The sequence below is a fragment of the Geotrypetes seraphini genome, chromosome 7 (genome assembly GCF_902459505.1).
Source record: "Geotrypetes seraphini chromosome 7, aGeoSer1.1, whole genome shotgun sequence".
Taxonomy (NCBI): Eukaryota; Metazoa; Chordata; class Amphibia; order Gymnophiona; family Dermophiidae; genus Geotrypetes; species Geotrypetes seraphini.
Genome location: NC_047090.1, coordinates 157,818,913 through 157,843,065, shown reverse-complemented (window position 1 = coordinate 157,843,065; position 24,153 = coordinate 157,818,913). Strand labels below are relative to the sequence as shown.

At 41.3% G+C, this 24,153-nt stretch overlaps 1 protein-coding gene across 7 annotated transcripts in view; it reads left to right on the top strand.

The window, feature by feature from the left end:
• The window catches only part of KLC1 (kinesin light chain 1), a 185,773-nt gene that overhangs the window by 110,205 nt on the left and 51,415 nt on the right, over nucleotides 1–24,153 (top strand). For all 7 annotated transcript variants that reach the window (XM_033950972.1, XM_033950973.1, XM_033950976.1 and 4 more), the window contains 3 exons: nucleotides 12,366–12,415; nucleotides 12,499–12,566; nucleotides 20,921–21,029. In XM_033950972.1, the coding sequence (XP_033806863.1) occupies nucleotides 12,366–12,415; nucleotides 12,499–12,566; nucleotides 20,921–21,029 (227 nt within the window). The remainder of the gene's footprint in view (nucleotides 1–12,365; nucleotides 12,416–12,498; nucleotides 12,567–20,920; nucleotides 21,030–24,153) is intronic.

Genomic DNA, 24,153 nt, shown 5'->3' with positions numbered 1-24,153 from the left:
AAACTCGAAGTAACCTCATTCAGCTATGCAGACGATATAACCATACTCCTTCCCTTTGACTCACAAGACCCCACTACAACAGATAACCTGGTAAAAACCCTAGAAATAGTGGAAAACTGGATGACAGAACACAAACTGAAGCTCAATCCAGACAAAACTAAATTTCTACTGCTTGAAAAAGACAAAACCCCCTCGATAACAGAACTAGAAATAAAAACCACCAAATATCCTATACAGACCACTCTCAAACTCCTTGGAGTAACAGTAGATAGATGTTGCACTCTTCAGGTGCAAATCAACAAAATCACACAAAAAGCATTCTTTACCATGCGCAACCTTCGCAAAATTAGAAAATTCTTCGGCAAAGAACAATACAGACTCATAGTTCAATCCCTAGTCCTAAGTCTACTGGACTATTGCAATATCCTCTACCTTCCTTGTCCCACCTACCTAATAAAACAACTACAGACTGTCCAGAACACTGCCCTCAGACTGATCTATTCCCTTCGAAAATTTGACCACATCACCAACGCCTTCCTAGATTCACACTGGCTTCCAATACAAGCCCGCATCCAATTTAAGCTATATTGCATAATATTCAAAACATTAAACGGAACGGCACCCTCCCACTTAAACAACCGCCTAAATAGGAACCTCTATTCCAGACAAAGGAGAACCCAGTCCCCTTTCTCCTACCCCCCTTATAAAGGAACTAAGCGCAAAAAGATGTACGACAACCTACTAGCAACACATGCAGCTAAATTGGACCCCTCCATCACCAACCTACTGACAGCTTCAACTGACCTCAAAGCTTTTCGAAAAGAAATCAAAACCATACTATTCAAGAAATACATTCTAATTTCCTAACCCCACTCCTCTCCCCTCTCTCCCCTTCTTAGGATCCTCCCTTCAACATGTGATTTAGACCTAACGCCTTTAACTGTATTCCTCTTCCTGAAAACGTCCAGCTATCGTTTAGATGTATTAGGCCCTACGTCGTTAATTGTATTCCTATTCCTGGAAATGTCCAGTTATCTTTTGTTGTAATCCGCTTAGAACTGCAAGGTACAGGCGGAATAGAAGTCATTAATGTAATGTAATGTAATGTAATCTTCGCTTCCTTGTCAACCAACATCATTACCAATACAAGGTGTTACCCTTCGGCCTAGCCTCCTCTCCCAGGGTATTCACCAAATGTCTGATTGTGGTCGCAGCTTATCTCCGCTCCCACAACTTTCAAGTCTTCCCTTATCTGAACGACTGGCTCATCAAGGCTCATTCTCCTCGGGCCGTGCACATGGCCACCAATCAGACCATTCACTTCCTTCGACTGTTGGGGTTCGAAATCAATCTACCCAAGTCGCACCTCATTCCAACTCAGCGACTTCAATTCATTGGAGCCATTCTGGATACTATTCGGATGAGGGCGTTTCTTCCTCCAAACCGCCTTCACACCATCCTTCATCTCTGTCAGCAGGTGTTCCAGCAAACCTCCATCTCTGCAAATCACATGATGGTGCTCTTGGGACACATGGCCTCCACAGTACATGTCACACCCTTCGCACATCTCCACCTGCGTACTCCTCAATGGACCTTAGCGACCCAGTGGTCCCAAGCGACGGATCCTTGTTCACAACTCATATCTGTGACCTCGTCTCTTCGACAGTCGCTTCTTTGGTGGTTGACATCCTCAAATCTATCCAGAGGTCTGCTGTTCCATCTACCTCCTCATCAACTGGTCATCACCACGGATTCCTCCCCCTATGCATGGGGAGCTCACTTGAACGAGTTCCAAACTCAGGGGTTTTGGACCACCCAGGAAAAGAAACACCACATCAATTTCCTGGAACTCAGAGCGATGTTTTACGCCCTCAAAGCTTTTCAACATCTTCTTTTTCCTCAGGTACTTCTCATTTGCACAGACAACCAAGTTGCAATGTACTACATCAACAAACAGGTAGGGACGGGATCCCGCCTCTTGTGTCAGGAAGCTCAAAGGATTTGGACCTGGGCGACTGCTCATCACCTATTCCTGAAGGCAGTCTATATCCAAGGGGAACAGAATTGTTTAGCAGACAATCTCAGCAGAATTCTTCAACCTCACGAATGGACTCTCGACCCTTCGACTCTCCAGTCCATTTTCTCTCAATGGGGCACACTTCAAGTGGATCTTTTTGCAGCTCCCCACAACCATCAACTGCCCCTGTTTTGCTCCAGACTTTACTCTCCTCACCGTCTGGAACCCGATGCATTTCTCCTGGATTGGACCAATCTCTTCCTTTATGCATTCCCTCCTCTTCCGCTCATGCTGCGCACACTATTCAAGCTCAAGAGGGAACAAGCCACCATGATTCTCATCGCTCCACGGTGGCCCAGACAGCATTGGTTCCCCCTTCTGCTTCAACTCAGTTCCAGGGAACCCATACCTCTTCCACTGTTTCCTTCACTACTTACACAGCATCAGCAAACGCTACTTCATCCCAGCTTACAGTCTCTGCACCTGACAGCTTGGTATCTCTCGGGCTGACTTCGGCTCACGCTCTCCTTTCTCAGCCTGTCCGTTCTATTATTGATGCCTCCAGGAAACCGTCTACTCTTCAATGTTACCAGCAAAAGTGGTCTCGGTTTTCTTCCTGGTGCCTCTTACATCACCTTAATCCCATGTCTACAGCAGTGGGACTGGTGTTGGACTATCTCTTGTCCTTATCTGACTCTGGTCTTAAATCCTCTTCGATAAGAGTTCACCTTAGTGCCATTGCAGCTTTTCATGAGCCGATTCATGGAAAACCCCTCTCAGCTCATCCCTTAGTTTCAAGATTCATGAAGGGCCTTTTCAATGTGAAGCCACCTCTTAAGGCCCCTCCTGTTGTATGGGATCTTAATGTGGTTCTTTCTGCGTTAATGAAGCCTCCTTTCGAACCCTTGGCCACAACGCATTTTAAATTTCTAACTTGGAAAGTGGTTTTTCTGATAGCTCTCACTTCTGCCAGGAGGGTCAGTGAGCTCCATGCACTGGTGGCGGATCCACCTTTCACTGTTTTTCACCATGATAAGGTCGTCCTCCGTACACATCCAAAGTTCCTTCCTAAGGTTGTGTCTGAATTTCATCTTAACCAATCCATCGTTCTACCTGTTTTTTTCCCAAAGCCTCATTCTAATCCAGGTGAACAGGCTTTGCATACCTTGGATTGTAAACGTACTCTGGCTTACTATCTTGATCGCACCAAACCTCACAGATCATCTCCTCAACTGTTTTTGTCCTTTGATCCTAACAAGTTGGGTCATCCTGTATCTAAACGCACTCTGTCCAATTGGCTTGCTGCTTGCGTTTCATTCTGTTATGCTCAGTCGGGCTTGACACTGGAAGGTTCTGTCACGGGCCACAAGATTAGAGCTATGGCAGCGTCTGTAGCTTTCCTCCGTTCCACTCCTATTGAGGAAATCTGCAAGACTGCTACTTGGTCCTCAGTTCATACTTTTACATCTCACTATTGTCTGGATGCATTCTCCAGACGGGATGGACACTTCGGCCAATCTGTTTTACAAAATTTGTTTTCCTAATGGCCAACCTTCCCTCCATCCCTCTTTTTGTTAGCTTGGAGGTCACCCATCAGTCAAGAATATGCTGCCTGCTTGTCCTGGGATAAAGCACAGTTACTTACCGTAACAGGTGTTATCCAGGGACAGCAGGCAGATATTCTTGCGTCCCTCCCACCTCCCCGGGTTGGCTTCTTAGCTGGCTTATCCTAACTGGGGACCGCGCGCCTCTGTCGGGCGGGAAGGCACTCGCGCACGCGCGGTGCGGCCTAGCTAGAACTTTCTAAAGTTCTTAGATTGCAATCAATCTAAAATTGTCCGTACCGGGGCTCCGTCGGTGCCATCACCCATCAGTCAAGAATATCTGCCTGCTGTCCCTGGATAACACCTGTTACGGTAAGTAACTGTGCTTTTTGTTCGATTTATTTCGTCTACGGGTCCTAAAGAAGAACTTTTAGGATTATTACCACTGAAAAGTCAAACACGTGGCGAGGATATTGCAAATGCTGTCATTGAATGCATGGAGAAACATCGTATTCCACTCGATAAAATTGTTTCAATTTCAACAGATGGGACAAAAAGTATGACCGGAGTGAGAAAAGGTTTTGTTTCTATTTTGAAGGAAAAAATTAATCATGAGATACTTGATTACCATTGCATCATTCATCAAGAAGCGCTTTGTGCGCAGACATTTCCAGAAGAAATTTGCAGTGTTATGGAATTGGTGATCAAGATTATCAACACAATTGCAGCTAAAGCTCTTTATCATCATCAATTTAAAGAATTTTTAGTTGAAATGGAGAGTGAATAAGCAGATCTGCTGCTGCATAATAAGGTACATTGGCTTTCAAGAGGAAACATTTTAAAACGTTTTGCTTCCTTATTATTAGAAATTAAAGCATTTCTCCTTGAGAAGGGTGTTGACTATCCTGAACTAATGGATGATCAATGGATCCAAAAGTTTTATTTCATGGTAGACGTTACATCATCGAAATAATCTTAATCGTAAACTACAGGATAACGGAAACACAATTTTTTCAATGTTGGAAGAAGTCATTTCATTCGAAAAGAAATTATCCCTTTTTGCTCAAGATTTTGAAAGAGAAACATTAATTCATTTTCTGAGCCTGCTGAAACATCGCCAAGAAAGAGGTATAGTCTGGAATTCTTATGCTTTCAGGCGGATTTCTTGGGACATCAGGCCGCACAGTGGTATAAATTTATATCTGGATTTATGAATAAAAAACCAAAGACTGGTCTTAGAGACATTTGTAGCATTGAGATTAAGCATCAAATTTCTGCATCTCAATGGCCATGAATTTGGTCTTGGAGAATGAGATGTACAGTGCCTGCATCTATGAGACAAACTTGGTTCTTTTTGTTACATAGAGCATTTTGGACCCCAGTTAGATTACAAAAGTTGGATAGCTCTAAGTCTAATAGATGCTGGCATTATAATCTGGAAGCAGAGACTCTAGATCATTTATTATACTTTTGTCCCTGTATCATGGCCTTTTGGAAATCAATTTGGTCTCAAATTAATTGTTTATTAGAAAACCATGTAGCCCTATCATATGATACAATCCTATTTGGGACGTCAATGAGAATAAAAAGTCAAATTTCATCTAATAATAATAAACTTTTATTAATAATGACAGGAGTCACCATTCAACATATCACCAGAAATTGGAAAAATTACACAAGACTTAATTACACCTTCTGGTGGAATTTGTTGTGCCATATATACAAAATGGAAAGAATAATTGCCATACAAAAAGGGAATTATAATAATTTTAAAAAGATTTGAGGGTCATTGACAACTTATTGTAATGATTAGAAGCCTTTTTACATTGAAAGTATAACTATATAATTATGGGAGGGGGTGGTATATAGTTATAATATAGGTTGAATCAATATCTATGAATATAGCACATGTATGTTATTTTTTTGATTGCATATTTGTGTGAAAAGGGTGGGTGGGGAGGGAGATAATTTATGTATTTAAGATGATTCAATTGATGTAATATTGTGTACTTGATGGAAGATGAAAAATGAATAAAGAATTGAAAAAAAAGAAACATCGCCAAGAAAATAACTCGGTAATTGACATTTACTATTTCAAAACAGCAATTTTAAATATGAGAGAAGCTTTTCTATCAAGGTTTCAGGAATTCAGAAATAGCATGACCACGTTAGCCTTTGTTAAAAAAATTTCTCAGTGCTGACGTAACAGAATTGAATTTTTCTCTCTTTAATATTGACATTGGTGCTTTTGAAATGCAATTACTGGAGTTAAAAAAAAACCCAAAGAATTATGGAGCTCAAAATTTGAACACCTTAATGCTGATCTGGAAAAATTGGAGAAAAATAAATGTGATTTTAATTCACAGCACAAGTGGTCTGCTTTGAAAGACCTGGGGAAGGAAGACATGATAATTTTCAACACCTGGAATAGTATTCCTGACTTATATGATCAGTTAAAAAAACTAGCATTTGCTGCTCTTTCACTCTTTGGCTCTTCATATTCATGTGAACAATCTTTTTCAAGCATGAACCTTATCAAAAGTACATTGAGAAATTGTCTTATTGATGAGAACCTGGAATCCTGCTTGAAATTAAGAACAGTGACATACAAACCTGACTTATCCAAACTTTCCAAGGAAATGCAAGGTCATTGTTCACATTAAATGCGTGTTTTGTCATTTTTATTTTCATGTAAAAATATTTTTTGTCTATAAATAAGATTATTATTATTATGATGATATCTGGTTTTATTTAATGTTAGTAGCTAGTTTAAACCGACTCCTAAAAACATGGTTCTTGAAAAGAGATTTGGTTCTCAAAAGAAATCTTAATCGTTGTACTGCTGATCTTTCACTCTTTTGACTGAGTCTGCCTACCACTGCACTAATGAAACAGTTTTTCCTTTCCTTTATACCTGAGCAAGCTGCCTATCTGCAAGTTTCAAGTTTATTAAGATTTTATATACCGTCTATCAAGGTTATCTAAGCGGTTTTACAATCAGGTACTCAAGCATTTTCCCTATCTGTCCCGGTGGGCTCACAATCTATCTAACATACCTGGGGCTATGGAGGATTAAGTGACTTGCCCAGGATCACAAGGAACAGTGCGGGGTTTGAACCCACAACCCCAGGGTGCTGAGGCTGTAGCTTCAACCACCGCGCCACACACTCCTCCTAACAGTGTTGCTATTGAGATCTCCGTATTCTAACCCAGCTCATGAGTTCCCTTTTGAGCCATTAAACTCTCATGAACTGAATTGGCGTCTCAGACCAGGTATTATGTTGGATCCATTTCTATTTTTCGAATCGTTTTGCAAAAGTTACATTTAACAACTCCACCTCAAGCAGTTATACAAACTTTTATGGGGTCATGCAAGGCTCTATTCTTTCGCCTCTTTTTTAATATATTTCAAGCTCCTCTACTGACTCTGAGCCAATCTATAGGATTCTCAGTATATGCGTATGCTGACGACATACAACTCCTGCATCCCTTGAATTCAGAAGACCCTACTGATATTAATAACATAAACACCAAACTAGAACAAATAATTCAATGGCTCAGAGACAACATGCTGGCACTAAACATATAAAAATCAACGACTATGTTGTTCCCTTGGAAAGACGACCTTACACTTTCATCTCAAATTACTCTAGATAAAATCCCACTACAAATTGTTAAGTCCACAAAGATTTTAGGAGTAACCCTCGATCACAAATTCTCTTACCATGATCAAATTATCTCTGTAGTGAAATGTTTTTACAAATTGCGATTAATCAGATCATTATAAAAAAATAGCATTAAATGTTTTGATCCATTCCCTTATAATATCAAGACTGGACTATTGTAACTCGCTATACAAAGCTATTTCCCAGAAAGAACTTAAAAGGTTACAAATAATTCAAAATACAGCTATAAAGATCACAAATTTAAAAAATTCAACCATGCGACCCCCCCCCCTCCTTTAAAACGCTCATTGGCTTCCGATATCTTATAGAATTACTTACAAAATAGTACTACTGATCTTTAAAATTCCTTGACCGCCTTCTCATACCTTACACTTTACCAAGAACACTAAGATCAACAGAACAGAATCTGCTTACTGTACCCTCTCTGAAAATTATTGGCACAAGACGGACTGCAATTTTTTCTGTGACAGGTCCCCAGCTCATTGAACGCCCTACTGGGTTACCTTCATAGCGAAATTGCATTGGATAAATTCAAAGGCTCCCTAAAGACCTTCTTATACAGGGATGCTTTTGAGACTTAATTTTATTAAATTTGAGCACCTCTCCACTCATATTTTTTTTAGCTTCAATGACCTCCTAAGATGTTCTTCTACTTCTCTTTACTTGACCTGTTGTGCTCCCCTTATTTGTTTTTTCTTCCTTTACTATAACATTTGTAGTTCCTCCCCTCCTCTTGTATCAGGTTTGTTATTTATAAGTTTGTCCAAATTTTGTACATGTATATTATTACTCCCCTGCTTTTAGATTTGTAATACGCTTTGAAATAATGACAATGCATGTACATCAAATTTTAGATTCAAACAGTTTTTATTGATACAAATATCATCAAATATAATAATACAGCATCAAAAAAACCGTCAATATGCATCAATTATTAATAAACATAATAAAAGACAAATTCCAATATCAAACCCCACTTGTCTATATGAGTTTGAACCTTTACCTTCCCTCTCTATACCCACCCCTTCCCACCCAATAGTACTCTCTACCCAATGATATTCTCATAAATAAAGAAATCTAACTTAAAATCTCATTACAGCCCTTAGGGTACAAAACTTGCAAATAAATACAGCATCAAGACATCAATAATGCATCAATTATTAAAATACATAATAATTAAAAAAAAAATTTCCAATTTCATTAAACCCCCACTTATCTATATGAATTTGAACCTTAACCATCCCTCTCCACACCCACCCCTTCACATCCAATAGTACTCTCTACCCAATGTTACTCTCTTCATTTAACTTAATAAAAAACCCAATTAAGAGATTCAACTTAAAATCGCATTACGACCCTTAGGATGCAAATCTTGCAAATATGAATCCCAAATTTGTATAAATAACATCTTTCGCTTTCTTACAATTCCTGCATCTCTAGCTTCCCAAATGGCCAACTGATGTAATTGGTTCCGCCAATGCCAGAATCTTGGAGGATCAGGGATCTTCCAATATTGTAATATATTTTCTAGCCAAGAGACCCATTTTTCTACACAACACCCTATTTCCTTTTGGTAAATGGCCAAGAGCTTCTGGTAAATCCAAAATAAAGAAAGAAGGAATGAAGCGCAATGATCTTCCAATTATTTTTGACATAAAATTTATTATTCGCTTCCAGAAATGCTTAATTATGGGACAAAACCAAAATGCATGACCTAATGTATGACTTTCCCTCCCACATTTATGACACAAAGGAGTAGGAAGAGCTCCGCTATAAAACAATTGTATTCATGTGTAATAGGCACGTAATATAACCCTATAATATGTTTCTCTTAACCATGGACTAGATGTCATGAACTAGATGTTACAACTTGGAGTTGGATTTCAAGTGATTTGAGGGCATCTTTTGAATGGCACTGCTATTGGGACATTCTAGTATTGCTTCTATTGTTTGGGCCTTGCGGATTATGTACGAATTAAAACATCTTTTGTTCAAAAAAAAAAAAAAAATCTCAATGTCTCAAATTAAGTTGTAATTCATTCTCCCATTTATCCCTAATTTTCTGATAGTCCTTGTCTGGTTGTAATTTTTGCAACATAGAATGAATATAAGACACCGAAAGAGACATCACCTCCTCTCAATCTAACACCCAAATGCATACTCAACTGCACTCTGTCAAGAGATCTCACATAATGTTCCACTTGTATGCATGCAAATTGCACTCCCCAAGTTTCTCCCACTTTAGCCATTAATTCAGTACAATTCAATAGTTCCCCCTCGTTTCCCAGTATGTGTTCCAATCTTAAAATTCCTCTTGCACCCCATAATCTATACTCCCTATAATCTCTACCCGGAAGAAAAGCCGGATTACCCTGCAAAGACAAGAGATCAGTAACCATTGGATTTCCTCCCAATAATTGCACAAACCAACGCCATACCTTCTGTAAAGTATTAAATACAACACTTGAACGAATAAAAGATGGTAACGCATTACGCGTACTATGTAGTAACGCAAATATATCATAAGGAGCTAAAAATTCCTATTCCATCTGAAGAGGAGTATAAATGCTTGTCATATTTACCCAATCACCCAAATGACGAAGTAAACACGCATAATTATAAATCTGCATATCCGGCAAGCCCAACTCCCCCCTATTCCAATTACCTAGCAAATATGCCATCTTTAATTTAGGTTTCTTAGCAGCCCAACAGAAATGAGTAATTTTTTTTATAAAAGATCTTTAAATCTCTCTTGAATAAACATAATGGCAAAGTTTGTAACATGTACAACCATTTAGGAAAGATAAATAACTTAACCATGCAGATGCGACCCATTAAAGAAAGAGGCAACCCCTGCCAAGTATCTAACAAAATCTCCATATTCTGTTGAAGCCTATCCACATTAAGATGATATAATTGAGAAGTCGACATAGACATTACTGTCCCCAAATACATAAATTGCCCTTGTGCCCAAATCAATGGAAATTCCGACCTCCATAACACCTTTACTGCAATAGAGGACGCAAGTGCCTCAGATTTATCAAAATTTATACGGAAACCTGCATAATCGCCATATTCCTTAATCAATTCCAATAAAGACGATAAAGAAGACAAAGGGTCTGTGAGGTGTACTAAAATATCATCTGCAAAAGCCGAAAGTTTAAAAGTTGTGTTTCCAATATCAATCCCTCGTATAGATGACATTGCATATATATTCCTAATAAGGGGGTCCAAAGTAAGCACAAATAATAGCGGAGATAACGGACATCCCTGCCTCACTCCCCTATAGACAGAAAACTTTTCAGTTTCAAAATCTTTTAACACCAATTTGGCTTGTGGATGTGCATACAAAGCACGGACTGCAGAGACAAACCATCAAAACCATACACTTTCAATGTATCATATAGGAAATCCCATCGTACCCTGTCAAATGCCTTTTCAGCATCAAAACTGACCAGCCCTCTGTTCCAAAGATATCAATAATTTTCTCATATTTTTAGCAATTCTTCTTCCCTTCACAAATCCACTTGGGCATCATGAATGAGGGAGGGCAAAACAGAAGCCATCCTATTTGCCATAATCTTCGCTAACAATTTAGCCTCCGTATTTAATAAAGAAATAGGCCTATATGATCCCGCTTTTTCAGGGTCTTTATTCGGCTTAGGCAATACCAAAATTCGTGCCGTATTCATACCATCAGACAAAGCCTCTGCACCAACCATGATGTTAAACATCCTTGCAAGAGGATTGATAATCTCTTCTTCTAGGAGTTTATAAAATTCTATTCGCATACCATCCTCACCTGGCGCCTTCAGCAGAGGACTACTCCCGATTGCCCAGTACACTTCTTCTGGTGTAATTGGCTCATTCAGACCCTTCCTATCACTTTCAGAAATACATGGCAATTTTATCTCATCTAAATATGAATTTGTTAAAAAAAACCTTTCTGATGGAGGGCCATAAAGAGACTTGTAATAACAAAAAAAAATATCAGATCAGTTATAACTCTTTTCCCTTGTTCATTTATTAAAGCTCTAACCCTATTGGGACCCAAACTTCTGTTTTAGTGGCAGTTACTGTGGCATACAGAATTATTCCCAGAAATTATGCAATCCTGTCTCTGTAGAACTTTACATGTAATTTATGATGACACAACAGAACTGCATAATTCACCTAGGATACTTCTCAAATATGATCCATGAACCAGCAAAAAAAAAATACCTGGCCAAACTTGACATCACCTCCATCCCATCACTTGCGTCCTCCAACTTCCCTTTTCTGAGATTGGGACAGTAGCAGATTAGTGGCTGGAGCCTGAATCAGTGTGCTAAACTCAGGCTTCATATCTCATAGGGAAGTCTTGAGAGGGTAGGTCAAGAAAGGTCTTTTGAGAGGAGCATGCCGGTTCAGTCTCCAACTGGATTTTTAACTGAACTGCACTCGGGGCTCAAGAATGAACCCAAATGGAGAGCTCTTGGGAGAGGTGAGGAACATTTGTGAGCTGACTGGAATGTAGAGGAAGGATAATACTCTAGCCTAAGATGAAGAAAAGACTGCTGCTAAGTTGGAAGAGTTTGAGTGAGCATGGCATTGCTGTTAGTGTGGGAAGAAGTTTAAGAAAAGCTAGCTTTCTGCTAGTGGGGAGGGCATGTTAAGACACGGTTTATTTAATACAATTTAATAATAATAATTTTATTCTTATATACCGCCAGACCAAAATGGTTCTAGGCAGTTCACAACAAATCTGGTACATACAAAGCAGATAAAAGTACATTAAATTATGAATATAAAGGACTCAATTAGAAAATTAAACATGAAGTATTATGATACAAGCCTGTCAAATAGTTGTGTCTTTAACAATTTTCTAAAATCAAAATAAGAAGGGACCTCTAACATAATTTTACCAAACCATACATTCAATTTAGCAGCCTGAAATATTCCTCAAGGGATGAAATGAATTACAGTAAAATGGAGAGAGATTGAGGCTACTAACAGGCTCCAGATTCACTGGATCCATTGTTGGATTTACATCATTGCATGCATGAATTTTTGATCTTGCATTTTTTTGTGGTTGGTTTCTGGTGCAAGTGAAACTAACCATGATATTTGTTTTCCTAGATGAAAATAAACCAATCTGGATGCATGCGGAAGAGAGAGAAGAAAGCAAAGTAAGGATTTTAACATTCAGCCCTTGGATTGTCCAGTTAATGGTATATGGTGAATAGCCAATGTGCTCCTTTTTTCATTTTAGGGAAAGCAGAAAGACGGCACATCGTTTGGAGAATATGGTGGTTGGTATAAAGCATGCAAGGTTGATAGGTAAGTACATTTTTCTGGATACTTGTTACAGTTTGAAAATATTCTTACTTGGCACTCTAAATTGGTGTAAAATCTAAGAAGAAATAATTTTGACAGTAGAGATAGAAGTATTCCAACATTTGTTAATGGTGTGCATATAAATAAGCTGATGTTCTAGCCAGAATTATTTGTTTGAATGTTCCTTATACAGTATATTAAAAACTAAAATAATGGTGAGAGGTAGTCCCTGCATGATTGCTAAAGTGAGGAACATGAAAGGCAGTAATAGCTGTCTGCTTTAGAAATGCTGAGCCCTGTGTTTTTGCTCAGTTACAGCAGTGTCAGGCTGAGCAAAAGCACTGACAGATCCATATTACTGAAACAGCAAGATGACCTTTAATTAATCCAGGAGTGCCTTGGAGCAGTGGTTCCCAACCCTGTCCTGGAGGACCACCAGGCCAATTGAGTTTTCAGGCTAGCCCTAATGAATATGCATGGAGCAGATTTACATGCCTATCACTTCCATTATATGCAAATCTCTCATGCATATTCATTAGGGCTAGCCTGAAAACCCAATTGGCCTGGTGGTCCTCCAGGACAGGGTTGGGACCACCGCCTTAGAGTGTGATGTACCTGATAGTTTGTGAGCATGTACTAGTGTTCAGCCACTTCTCAGGATTCAAAGTTTTAATGTCAGGTGTCATCTTTAACATAGTGATTGTTTACACTCCCCTGATGTACCCTTTTTCCTTTTGTTTCAATCCTTTTTGTCTTAATAGTCACTATTAGTTTGTCTGTTCCCCAGGTTTTTAATTATTTTTACTATTATAAAAATGTAAACTGCTTGGTTATGTAAAAGCGGTATATCAAATCAGAATAAACTTGAAACTTAAACCAAAAAAACCCACACCAAAATGTTTTTTGTAGTATCTTCCATAGAATAGAACTTGGCCGATTTTTATGAAATTAGTACGTCGTGTCCTGAATGAAGTTTATGTAAAATGTTGTATATATTTCCTACCGTACCACAATACTACTTTGTGAAAGTGAATTGTGAACTGAAAAAAACACATGAAAAGGTTTTATGGCTTATCTTGCAGAAAATTGTAAATCCAAAAAGTAATGTTTCAATTAAGCAGATATTTGAAGTGTGCTCCCTTTGCACGAAGGCATGCCACTGATATATGGACTTGTCAATGACGCTCTGCTTTAGCTCAGCCCAAACAGAGATGAGGTGCTATTTAAGGTCTTCAACGTATATCACTGTCTGGTTGATGTGTTCCTTTATCAGCCCCTAGATCAGGAGTGGGCAACTCCAGTCCTCAAGGGCCAGAATCCATTCAGGTTTTCAGGATGTCCCCAATGAATATGCATTGAAAGCAGTGCATGCAAATAGATCTCATCCATATTCATTGGGGACATCCTGAAAACCCGATTGGATTCTGACCTCGAGGACCGGAATTGCCCTCTCCTCCCCCTAGATCCTGTTGGTAGATAAAGTAATTTCCTGACATGCGACAGATTGCTGGCAACAGCTTCTGTGTCAAGAGGAACACCAGGCTCGATGAACAGATCTGTGAATCTGGATTTCAGAATTGCAACTGAGACCTTGACCGATTGGCTGTAGGTCAGGTGGATCTGTAGTAGGTGTTTGGCATTAACCTCATGCTTCATTGTTGTTGAAGGCATGGACCTAATATAAATATTTTTTCATCTGTAAACCAGATGAAGCTGATGCTGTGTTCCAGATACTTGGTCAAAAGCTGCTTGCATCGTTTCAGGCATGTGTCTTTGTTGTATAAAATTAACTCTTGGGCACAATGCTTTTAAAGACACTTTCAGGACATGATGATCTGAAATTATCCTAACCACAGTTGTCTGGCTTATTCCTTCTTCTCTTGCTATTTGGCGAGTTCGGTATGTTTGTAGCCATCGTCCTGGCTCAGGACAAGATCGTGTACAACATCTGTGTGCTTGTGTGTTCAAATCGAACATGGTCATCTGCTGCCTGGCTTATGATCCATGGTGCCTGTTGCTCGGATCTTGCTAGCAGCACATCAAGGCTGCTTTTGTTCCTTTGGACCTTTTTCGACAATCGTTGACTGCTGTAACATTTTAGCAGTACTAAATTTATCAGAATTTGTTTTTATCCCAGGACAAGCAGGCAGCATATTCTTGACTGATGGGTGACGGCACCGACGGAGCCCCGGTACGGACAATTTTAGAGTGATTGCACTCTAAGAACTTAGAAAGTTCTAGTTAGGCCGCACCGCGCGTGCGCGAGTGCCTTCCCGCCTGACGAAGGTGCGCGGTCCCCAGTTTCTTAGTTTCCGCGGAGCTAAGAAGACGCGTGTTTCCAACGGCTGTTGGAAAATTTTTTCTCGCCTTCCCGCTCGTGCGTTTTTTCTTGTTGTGAAGTGTTCACGTTCTTGTTTTCTTTCTTTTCTTAAAAAAAAAATATATATATATATAATTTTTTCCGATTTTTTTTTTCCGGTCGGCCCCGGCGGGGCCTGTTGGCACCATCGAAGCCTCGGGCTTCGATTTTGCTACGGCCGTTTTTCCCTTCATGCCCCCTTCACCGGGTTTTAAGAAGTGTCAGCGGTGTGCACGTCCTATTTCCCTTTCCGACCCACACAAGTGGTGCCTTCAGTGTCTGGGTCCGGACCATAGGGCTGAAACGTGCACCCGCTGCAGTTCTCTCCAAAAGAGAACTCTAAAGAACCGCCAAATTCAACAGCGGATTCTTTTCGGGGCCGCCATGGAAGTTCCCCCGACACCGACAACTTCCTCCAAATCGGCACCGGTGACTTCGACACCGCAAAATCCATCCTCGGTGTCGCACCCTGTAGGTAAGCCGGCTAAGAAGCCATCCCCTACTGTCCTTGGCCCGCCAGTCGAACAAGCAGTAAGTCAAGTCCTGCAGACTGCGCGCCGGCCCCGCAAACGCTCCGCTCCCATTGAAGTCACTGCCTCTTCATCGGCATCGACTTCGCCTGAGTGTCGAGCTGCACCGCAGGTACCGAGCAAGAAAAAAACGGTACCGGTGCCATCGGGCCCGTCTTTGGATGAGAGAATAGCATCCATCCTTCAGACCCAACTTAAGGAGCAATTACAACACTTGCTCCCAGCTCTCTTAACTCCACACCTTCCAGTGTCGGTACCTACTGAGCCTTCGGTGCCGATGGTCGAACAGCCTATTCTGTCGGCATCGACATTATCAGCACCGCAAAAATCTGTCTCTATGTCGGTTCTCTCGGCAGAACCAAAGTCTCTTCGACGCACCGCTTACTCAACTTCTGAGCCGGTGCCGTTCTCTGACACCCGTACCACTGTACAGTCACCCGGTACGGTGTCCATGCGATCAGGTAAATCGGTGCGCAAGACCAAGCATACCGAGCCTTCTACTCCCCTTTCTCAGGGCCGTCTTTCATCGGTACGGGACCCTGATTTGTGGGATGATTCTGACGACCCTCTCGGTACCGAGGCAGATTATTCTTCAGATGAGGATGATCCATCGGTGCAGGATCCTGCTAGCAAGCCAGAGCACTCGTCCTTCACCAAATTTCTTAAGGAAATGTCAGACACCCTTCCATCCCTCTAGAGTCTGACTCTAAAAAATCCAAGGCATTTCTTGATGCTTTGGATTTCGACCAGCCTCCTAAAGAATTTTTGAAGTTACCCCTCCATGACATCTTGAGGGAAACTTTTTATAAAAATTTGGAAACCCCTCTAACCGTTCCAGGAGCCCCTAGGAAGCTGGAATCTCTTTATAAAGTGATTCCCATACCAGGGTTTGACAAACCCCAGCTGCCCCGTGAATCTCTGCTGGTGGAGTCAACCCTCAAAAAATTGGCAGGCTCTAGTGTGTACGCCTCTGTCCCTCCTGGTAGAGAGGGCAAGGCCATGGATAAATTTGGAAAAAGGCTTTACCAAAATGCAATGTTGGCCAACCGTTCAGGTAATTATGCGTTTCACTTCTCTTTTTACCTGAAACATCTGATTCAACAAGTGGCCTCTTTTCAAAAGTATCTTCCTGACCGTAAACTTCCTGCATTTCAGCAATGCACTTCCAGTCTTCTGCAACTCAGGAAGTTTATGGTCCGTTCCATCTATGATACTTTTGAACTTGCATCCCGTGCCACGGCTATGTCTGTGGCGATGAGACGATTAGCATGGCTACGAGTCTCAGACCTTGATGTGAACTACCAGGACCGCCTTGCCAATGCCCCCTGCCTTGGTGACGAACTGTTTGGAGAGTCTATGGATACCACCACTCAAAAACTCTCTGCCCATGAGACGAGGTGGGATACCTTGTTGAAAAATAAAAAGAAGCCTCCTCCTCCTCGTCCTTTTAGACAACAACCTTCATATCAGAGGCGGTTTTCTGCTCTGCCGGTTTAGCCTCATCCTCCTCAACCTCGGAGGCAACGGCAACAACATCAACAGGCTCGTCAGCAACAGCAGCCTGCTATCAAGCCTGTCACTCAGACTAAGCCGACTCAGCCCTTTTGACTCCCTTCTCCAGGGCATTGCCAGTCTTCCTCCCTCCCGTCCTCTTCCGCAGCCCATAGGAGGTCGACTAAACATTTTTCACTCTCGATGGGAAGTAATCACCACCGACCAGTGGGTGCTCTCGATCATAGCCCACGGCTACTCCCTCAATTTTCAGACTCCTCCGCCGTTAGGCCTGCCAAAAGAGTCTGCTTCCAACAAGTCTCAGTCCCTCCTTCTCGCTCAAGAGGTTCAATCCCTCCTTCTTCTCAATGCCATCGAAGAAGTTCCTCCAGATCAGAGAGGTGAGGGATTTTACTCCAGGTACTTTCTAGTTCCCAAAAAGACCGGAGACCTCCGACCTATCTTAGATCTCAGAGATCTCAACAAATGTTTGGTCAAGGAGAAGTTCAAAATGCTCTCTCTTGCCACCCTTTACCCTCTTCTCTCTCAGGACGACTGGCTATGCTCCCTCGATCTCAAAGAGGCTTACATACACATTCCTATCCATCTGACGTCCAGGCAATTCCTACGATTTCTTATCAACCAACATCATTATCAGTACAAAGTGTTACCCTTCGGTCTGGCCTCCTCTCCCAGGGTGTTCACCAAATGCCTAATTGTGGTAGCGGCCTATCTTCGCTCTCACAACTTTCAAGTCTTCCCTTATCTGGACAACTGGCTGATCAAAGCTCATACACCTCAGGCTGTTCTGCTTGCCACCAATCAGACCATTCACTTCCTTCGCCTGTTGGGGTTCGAAATCAATCTGCCCAAGTCGCACCTCATTCCAACTCAGCGACTTCAGTTCATTGGAGCCATTCTGGACACTGTTCTGATGAGGGCGTTTCTTCCATCAAACCGCCTTCAAACCATCCTTCATCTCTGTCAGCAGGTGTTTCAGCAGACTACCATCTCTGCAAATCACATGATGGTGCTCTTGGGGCACATGGCCTCCACAGTACATGTCACCCCCTTCGCACGTCTCCACCTGCGTACTCCTCAATGGACCCTAGCGACTCAGTGGTCACAAGCGACAGATCCTTGTTCACAACACATATCTGTGACCTCGTCTCTTCGACAGTCGCTTCTTTGGTGGTTGACATCTTCAAATCTTTCCAGAGGTCTACTGTTCCATCTACCTCCTCATCATTTTGTCATCACCACAGAACGCATCCCCTTATGCCTGGGGAGCTCACCTGAACGAATTCCAAACTCAGGGGTTTTGGACTGCCCAGGAAAAGAAACACCACATCAATTTCCTGGAACTACGAGCGATGTTTTATGCCCTCAAGGCTTTTCAACATCTTCTCTCTCCTCAAGTACTTCTCATTTGCACAGACAATCAAGTTGCAATGTACTACATCAACAAACAGGGAGGGACGGGCTCTCGCCTGTTGTGTCAGGAAGCCCAAAGGATCTGGTCTTGGGCAACAGCTCGTCACTTATTCCTGAAGGCTGTCTACATTCAAGGAGAAAAGAATTCCTTAGCAGACAATCTCAGCAGAATTCTCCAACCTCACGAATGGACTCTCGACCCTTTGACTCTCCAGTCCATTTTCGCTCAATGGGGCACTCCTCAAGTGGACCTTTTTGCAGCTCCTTGCAATCATCAGCTGCCCCTGTTTTGCTCCAGACTCTACTCTCCTCACCGTCTGGCAGCGGATGCATTTCTCCTAGATTGGACCAATCTCTTCCTATATGCATTTCCTCCTCTACCGCTCATGCTGCGAACATTGTTCAAGCTCAGGAGGGAATGAGCCACCATGATTCTCATCGCTCCACGGTGGCCCAGGCAGCATTGGTTCTCCCTTCTACTTCAACTCAGTTCCAGGGAACCCATACTTTTTCCACTGTTTCCTTCTCTGCTTACTCAGCATCAGCAGACACTACTGCATCCCAACTTACAGTCTCTGCACCTGACAGCTTGGTATCTCTCGGGCTGACTTCGGCTCACTCACTCCTTTCCCAACCTGTCCGTTCTATCATTGATGCTTCCAGGAAACCGACCACGCTTCAGTGTTATCAACAGAAGTAGTCTCGGTTTTCCTCCTGGTGCCTCTGCCATCACCATAATCCCTTGTCTCTGGCAGTGGAAATGGTGTTGGACTATCTTCTTTCCTTGTCTGACTCTGGTCTCAAATCTACTTCCATCAGAGTTCATCTTAGTGCCATTTCTGCCTTTCATGAGCCAATTCATGGAAAACCCCTCTCGGCTCATCCTTTGGTTTCTAGGTTCATGAGGGGCCTTTTCAATGTGAAACCACCTCTTAAGCCCCCTCCTGTAGTCTGGGATCTCAATGTGGTTCTTTCTGCTTTAATGAAGCCTCCTTTTGAACCTTTGGCCACAGCGCATTTCAAATTTCTTACTTGGAAAGTGGTCTTCCTTATAGCTCTCACTTCTGCCAGGAGGGTCAGTGAGCTGCATGCACTGGTGGCCGATCCACCTTTCACTGTTTTTCACCATGATAAGGTGGTCCTCCGTACACATCCAAAGTTTCTCCCTAAGGTTGTGTCTGACTTTCATCTTAATCAGTCCATTGTCCTACCTGTATTTTTTCCAAAGCCTCATACTCATCCAGGTGAACAGGCTTTGCATACCTTGGACTGTAAACGTGCTCTGGCTTACTATCTTGAACGCACCAAACCTCACAGATCATCTCCTCAACTGTTTTTGTCCTTTGATCCTAACAAGTTGGGTCATCCTGTATCTAAACGCACCCTATCCAATTGGCTTGCTGCTTGCGTTTCATTCTGTTATGCTCAGTCGGGCCTGACACTGGAAGGTTCTGTCTCGAGCCACAAGGTTAGAGCTATGGCAGCGTCTGTAGCTTTCCTCCGTTCCACTTCCATTGAGGAAATCTGCAAGGCTGCTACTTGGTCCTCAGTTCATACTTTTACATCTCACTATTGTCTGGATGCATTCTCCAGACGGGATGGACACTTCGGCCAATCTGTTTTACAACATTTGTTTTCCTAATGGCCAACCTTCCCTCCATCCCTCTTTTTGTTAGCTTGGAGGTCACCCATCAGTCAAGAATATGCTGCCTGCTTGTCCTGGGATAAAGCACAGTTACTTACCATAACAGGTGTTATCCAGGGACAGCAGGCAGATATTCTTGCGTCCCTCCCACCTCCCCGGGTTGGCTTCTTAGCTGGCTTATCCTAACTGGGGACCGCGCGCCTTCGTCGGGCGGGAAGGCACTCGCGCAGCGGCCTAACTAGAACTTTCTAAGTTCTTAGAGTGCAATCACTCTAAAATTGTCCGTACCGGGGCTCCGTCGGTGCCGTCACCCATCAGTCAAGAATATCTGCCTGCTGTCCCTGGATAACACCTGTTACGGTAAGTAACTGTGCTTTCTGCAGTGAAAACCATTTTGATACAGAGACACAATTGTCTGCTTCTGTGCATATCCCATAGCAACAATTCATTTTCACATGATAGTGGTGTGGTGGGAAATATTTACATTTTACATAAACTTCATTCAGGATATGACTCACTAAATTTCACAAGTTCTGTGGAAGATACGACACATATTTTGGTGTGGTTTTTTTTTTTTTCAGTTCATAGGGTTTTGGGATTTTGTTTATAATACATCTAGTTATGTTTTAGTATTATTTGTTGTGGTTGTATGCACAATAAATGCCTCTTGGTTTATGGTTTGCTTTATATTATATTATATTTTATATTTATTTTACATATAAGAGCTATAGCTGAGGTTTTGTTGGATATAAAGGTGTAAAACTGTTTCACCATTTCTGGTGAATTATGCTGAAGGACCAGTTTTATGAGGCAACTGGACCAGAAGAAGTTGGTGAATGTTGATATCCATTGTGTCGTTTATCTTTGCATCTTAATTGCTAAATAGAACTCTCTTTAGTCCAACAGTGACAACAACGCTAAAGAACCTTGGGGCACTTTACAGACGTCAGGGCAAGTTTGAAGCGGCTGAAACATTAGAAGAGGCAGCTATGAGGTCTCGTAAGCAGGCAAGTCTATATATTCTTCAAAGGTTTTGGTATGCTAAAGTATAGTACCAGGGTGCCATGGTTACTAAAATTTCCCCTGTCCCCTGGGATTTTTATGTCCCTGCCAAAACAGAAGCAGTCTCCTCTGATCTGTGTGGTACAGTGGAGGAGCTCACATTCTAGTCTTGCAAGACTCTTACAACCTAAGACTAGTTTGGAAGTTCCTGAGCTGTGTTTGTGCAGAGAAGAGGCAGTTTACAAGGTGAGGGGAATGGATGGGTGGAGAAGCTGGGGAGTACAAGTTGGTGGTGGTGATCAGTAGGATAACGGGAGAGGAAGGGTATAATTGGATGAGAACTGAGATTGCTAGGGATGTGTTGGGATATGAGTGAGGGAGGCATGGAGGGTAAACACTTGGTAGATATTTATTTTAAAAACTTCTATACCGTTTTAAACCAAAACAGTTTATAAAAATGTTACATACATAAAATTTTTCAACAAATAAAACAAATGACACGGATAATCAAATCTTTAGGAAAAATCAGTGAAAAGGGAAAATCACTACTTAAAGAAATGCATTTACAAACGATTGTGTTAAGTAATTTTCTAAATGTGCCCATATCACTACATTTCCGTATTTGCCCAACAAGCGAGTTCCACAGTCTTACCCCTGCACAACAAAAGGTCATTACATTGGTTTCCACGTACTTTGGATTAACATTCACCTTCAGCAGCGCAGAATTTTCAGAGTGCAATGATCTTTTCAGCTTGTAACTAGTCATCTTGTTCTTAAAGAATTCAGGGATCGTACTGTATAAGAATTGATGACAAATCACTGCTTTATACTGAATTCCAAATGCAACTGGCAGCCAGTGTAACTGTCAAAGATAAGGTGTAATATGTTCATATCTCATCTCAATGTTCCCATTATCAATCTGGCTGCTGCATTTTGTACCACTTTCAATGCCCTGCACCTGGTTTTGGTTATTCCAAGGTACAGGACATTGTAGTAGTCAAGCCTGGACAGGACCAACACCTGCACAACAGCATGGAAGTCAAAAGATGACAGCATTGGTTTCACTCGATACAATAAATGTCTGTTCGAAACATGCTTGTACTGTCTTAGCTACTTGACAGTTCATTGTAAGGCCTGAATCAAGTCTTACTCTTAGAATTGTCATTGACTCTCTCACGTGCAGTACTTCATCACCTTTAATTTCTTTGGCCACCTATCCTGGTCAGATCTCCCCCACAAACATTATTTCCGTCTTCTCCACATTTGAAAGGACACTACTGGAGACATAATATGAGGGTGCTGTGTATAGACTATATATTCCACAATATTCAATATAACTTACTTGATTTTATGATGCGAGAGAGATCAAGGAACTTCTAAAATTGCTCCAAGCAGGTTTAAACAAGAAGAAAAGCACTTTTGACACCTCTGATTTAAATAAATGCAAAGATCAAAAACAGATTAGAAATAGTACTGGCAACATTTGCGTTAAAACCTATAGAGCTGAAACAAGTCTCAAAATTTGCCTGTGTTACCTAATTAGGAAACTATTTGAATATAACAACCAGCTCTGTTTCACATTGCAGATTACTTCATTAAACTGTCCTTAAATCGTACTTAGAAAAAGTTAAACATTTAGAAATTCAACATTCTATATGAGAGCCATTGTCAGCAATGTGATCTTTAGTCCCATTTCCTGTCCTTAACACCAGGAAACAAGCACATAGATTCAATTGTAGTTTCTGAACTACAGCTGAAGTGAGATCAGTTTCAAAACTTATTTCAAATTAACATTTAAGTCAACATTATTCAAACCCAGAATATTCCAGATCATTAATAACCATCAGGCAGATGGTTATTAATGATCTGGAATAACACATAACCATGCCCAGATTCTGAATTCTGACATACCAGTTAACTACAGCAAAGACAGGAAATATCACTGAACAAAAGATTCATCTGTACAATTCATGCAACATTGAAGTTAGGTTTTTTTCTTTTTTTCCTAAGCTAAGCAAAGTAAAGCAGCAAACTTGTCATGCTGCTGTAAGGAAAAGCAGGATATAGACAGGAAATAGCTGCTAGCAGAAGCAAAGACAGCAGCATTGCGAGAAACGTACAAGTCAGAGGGAATTTATCATTTTCTAAGCTCATGAGCTATCTGCCTGTGGATGGGACTTAATTTTTAGAATCCAATAAGATTCTTTTTAACCAGGCAATATTACTTCTGGCCAGGAACATGCAATATTTATTTTTCTTGTATTACCTACATAAGTTGTTTGTTTTTCTGAGGAAACGTTTTCAATTTTTTTTTTTATTATTTTGTGCTTCCTCTTTGTTTTGATTTTTTTTTCTGTGTACATTCAACATTCTACAAAATACACTGCTTACCCTTCATGAAGCCTTCTCCGGAGGTAATCAGGACTTACGGCAGTTGGGCAATCTCTCTCTCCGCTTCAACCTCTCGCCTCACACACCCTTTTTCACTCTTATTTTGGAGCACCTTGCCAATTCAGCTCCAAAATCTTCTAATCTCTGGAGTGAATTACTGCACACAATGTGTCCAGTCAATTCAACATCCAGGGAGGGACAAATCCCTTCACACGTCGAGGTCACCAAATGCTCAAGCCAGGCTGGAAGACTTTAACATCGAAGCCAAAAGAATTGCCAGAATGTATTCTCTCTCCCACATGATTGGGCTAGAGACTCCGTTTTGTGAATTCAAATAACAGACATGAGGACAAGCCATGTAATAAACAAGTAGATTTTATTATCAGTGCTCCCATTGTCTGGGAAGAGCAAACCATCAGAATTTCAATGCTCTTCAAAGGGAGAAACCAAGGACAAACAGATTTATACCCTATGTGACATTTGTAATAATTATGCTTTAGAATACAATGGCACAGTTGATCACATGACTTCCTTTCCAAAAATGCCTTACATCAGTGTTAACATTAAAATTCCATTCTGTTAAGTTTTTAAACCCAGCAGGTGGCAGTGTTTCACTTTTTCTTTCTAAATCACTTTTGATCTCTGACCTTTTCAAATATCAATCATGTCAGTAAAAAGCCTAATCTTGACATCTACATCCTGGCATCTGTATGACCTCCCAATTAGCATTGTATGTTC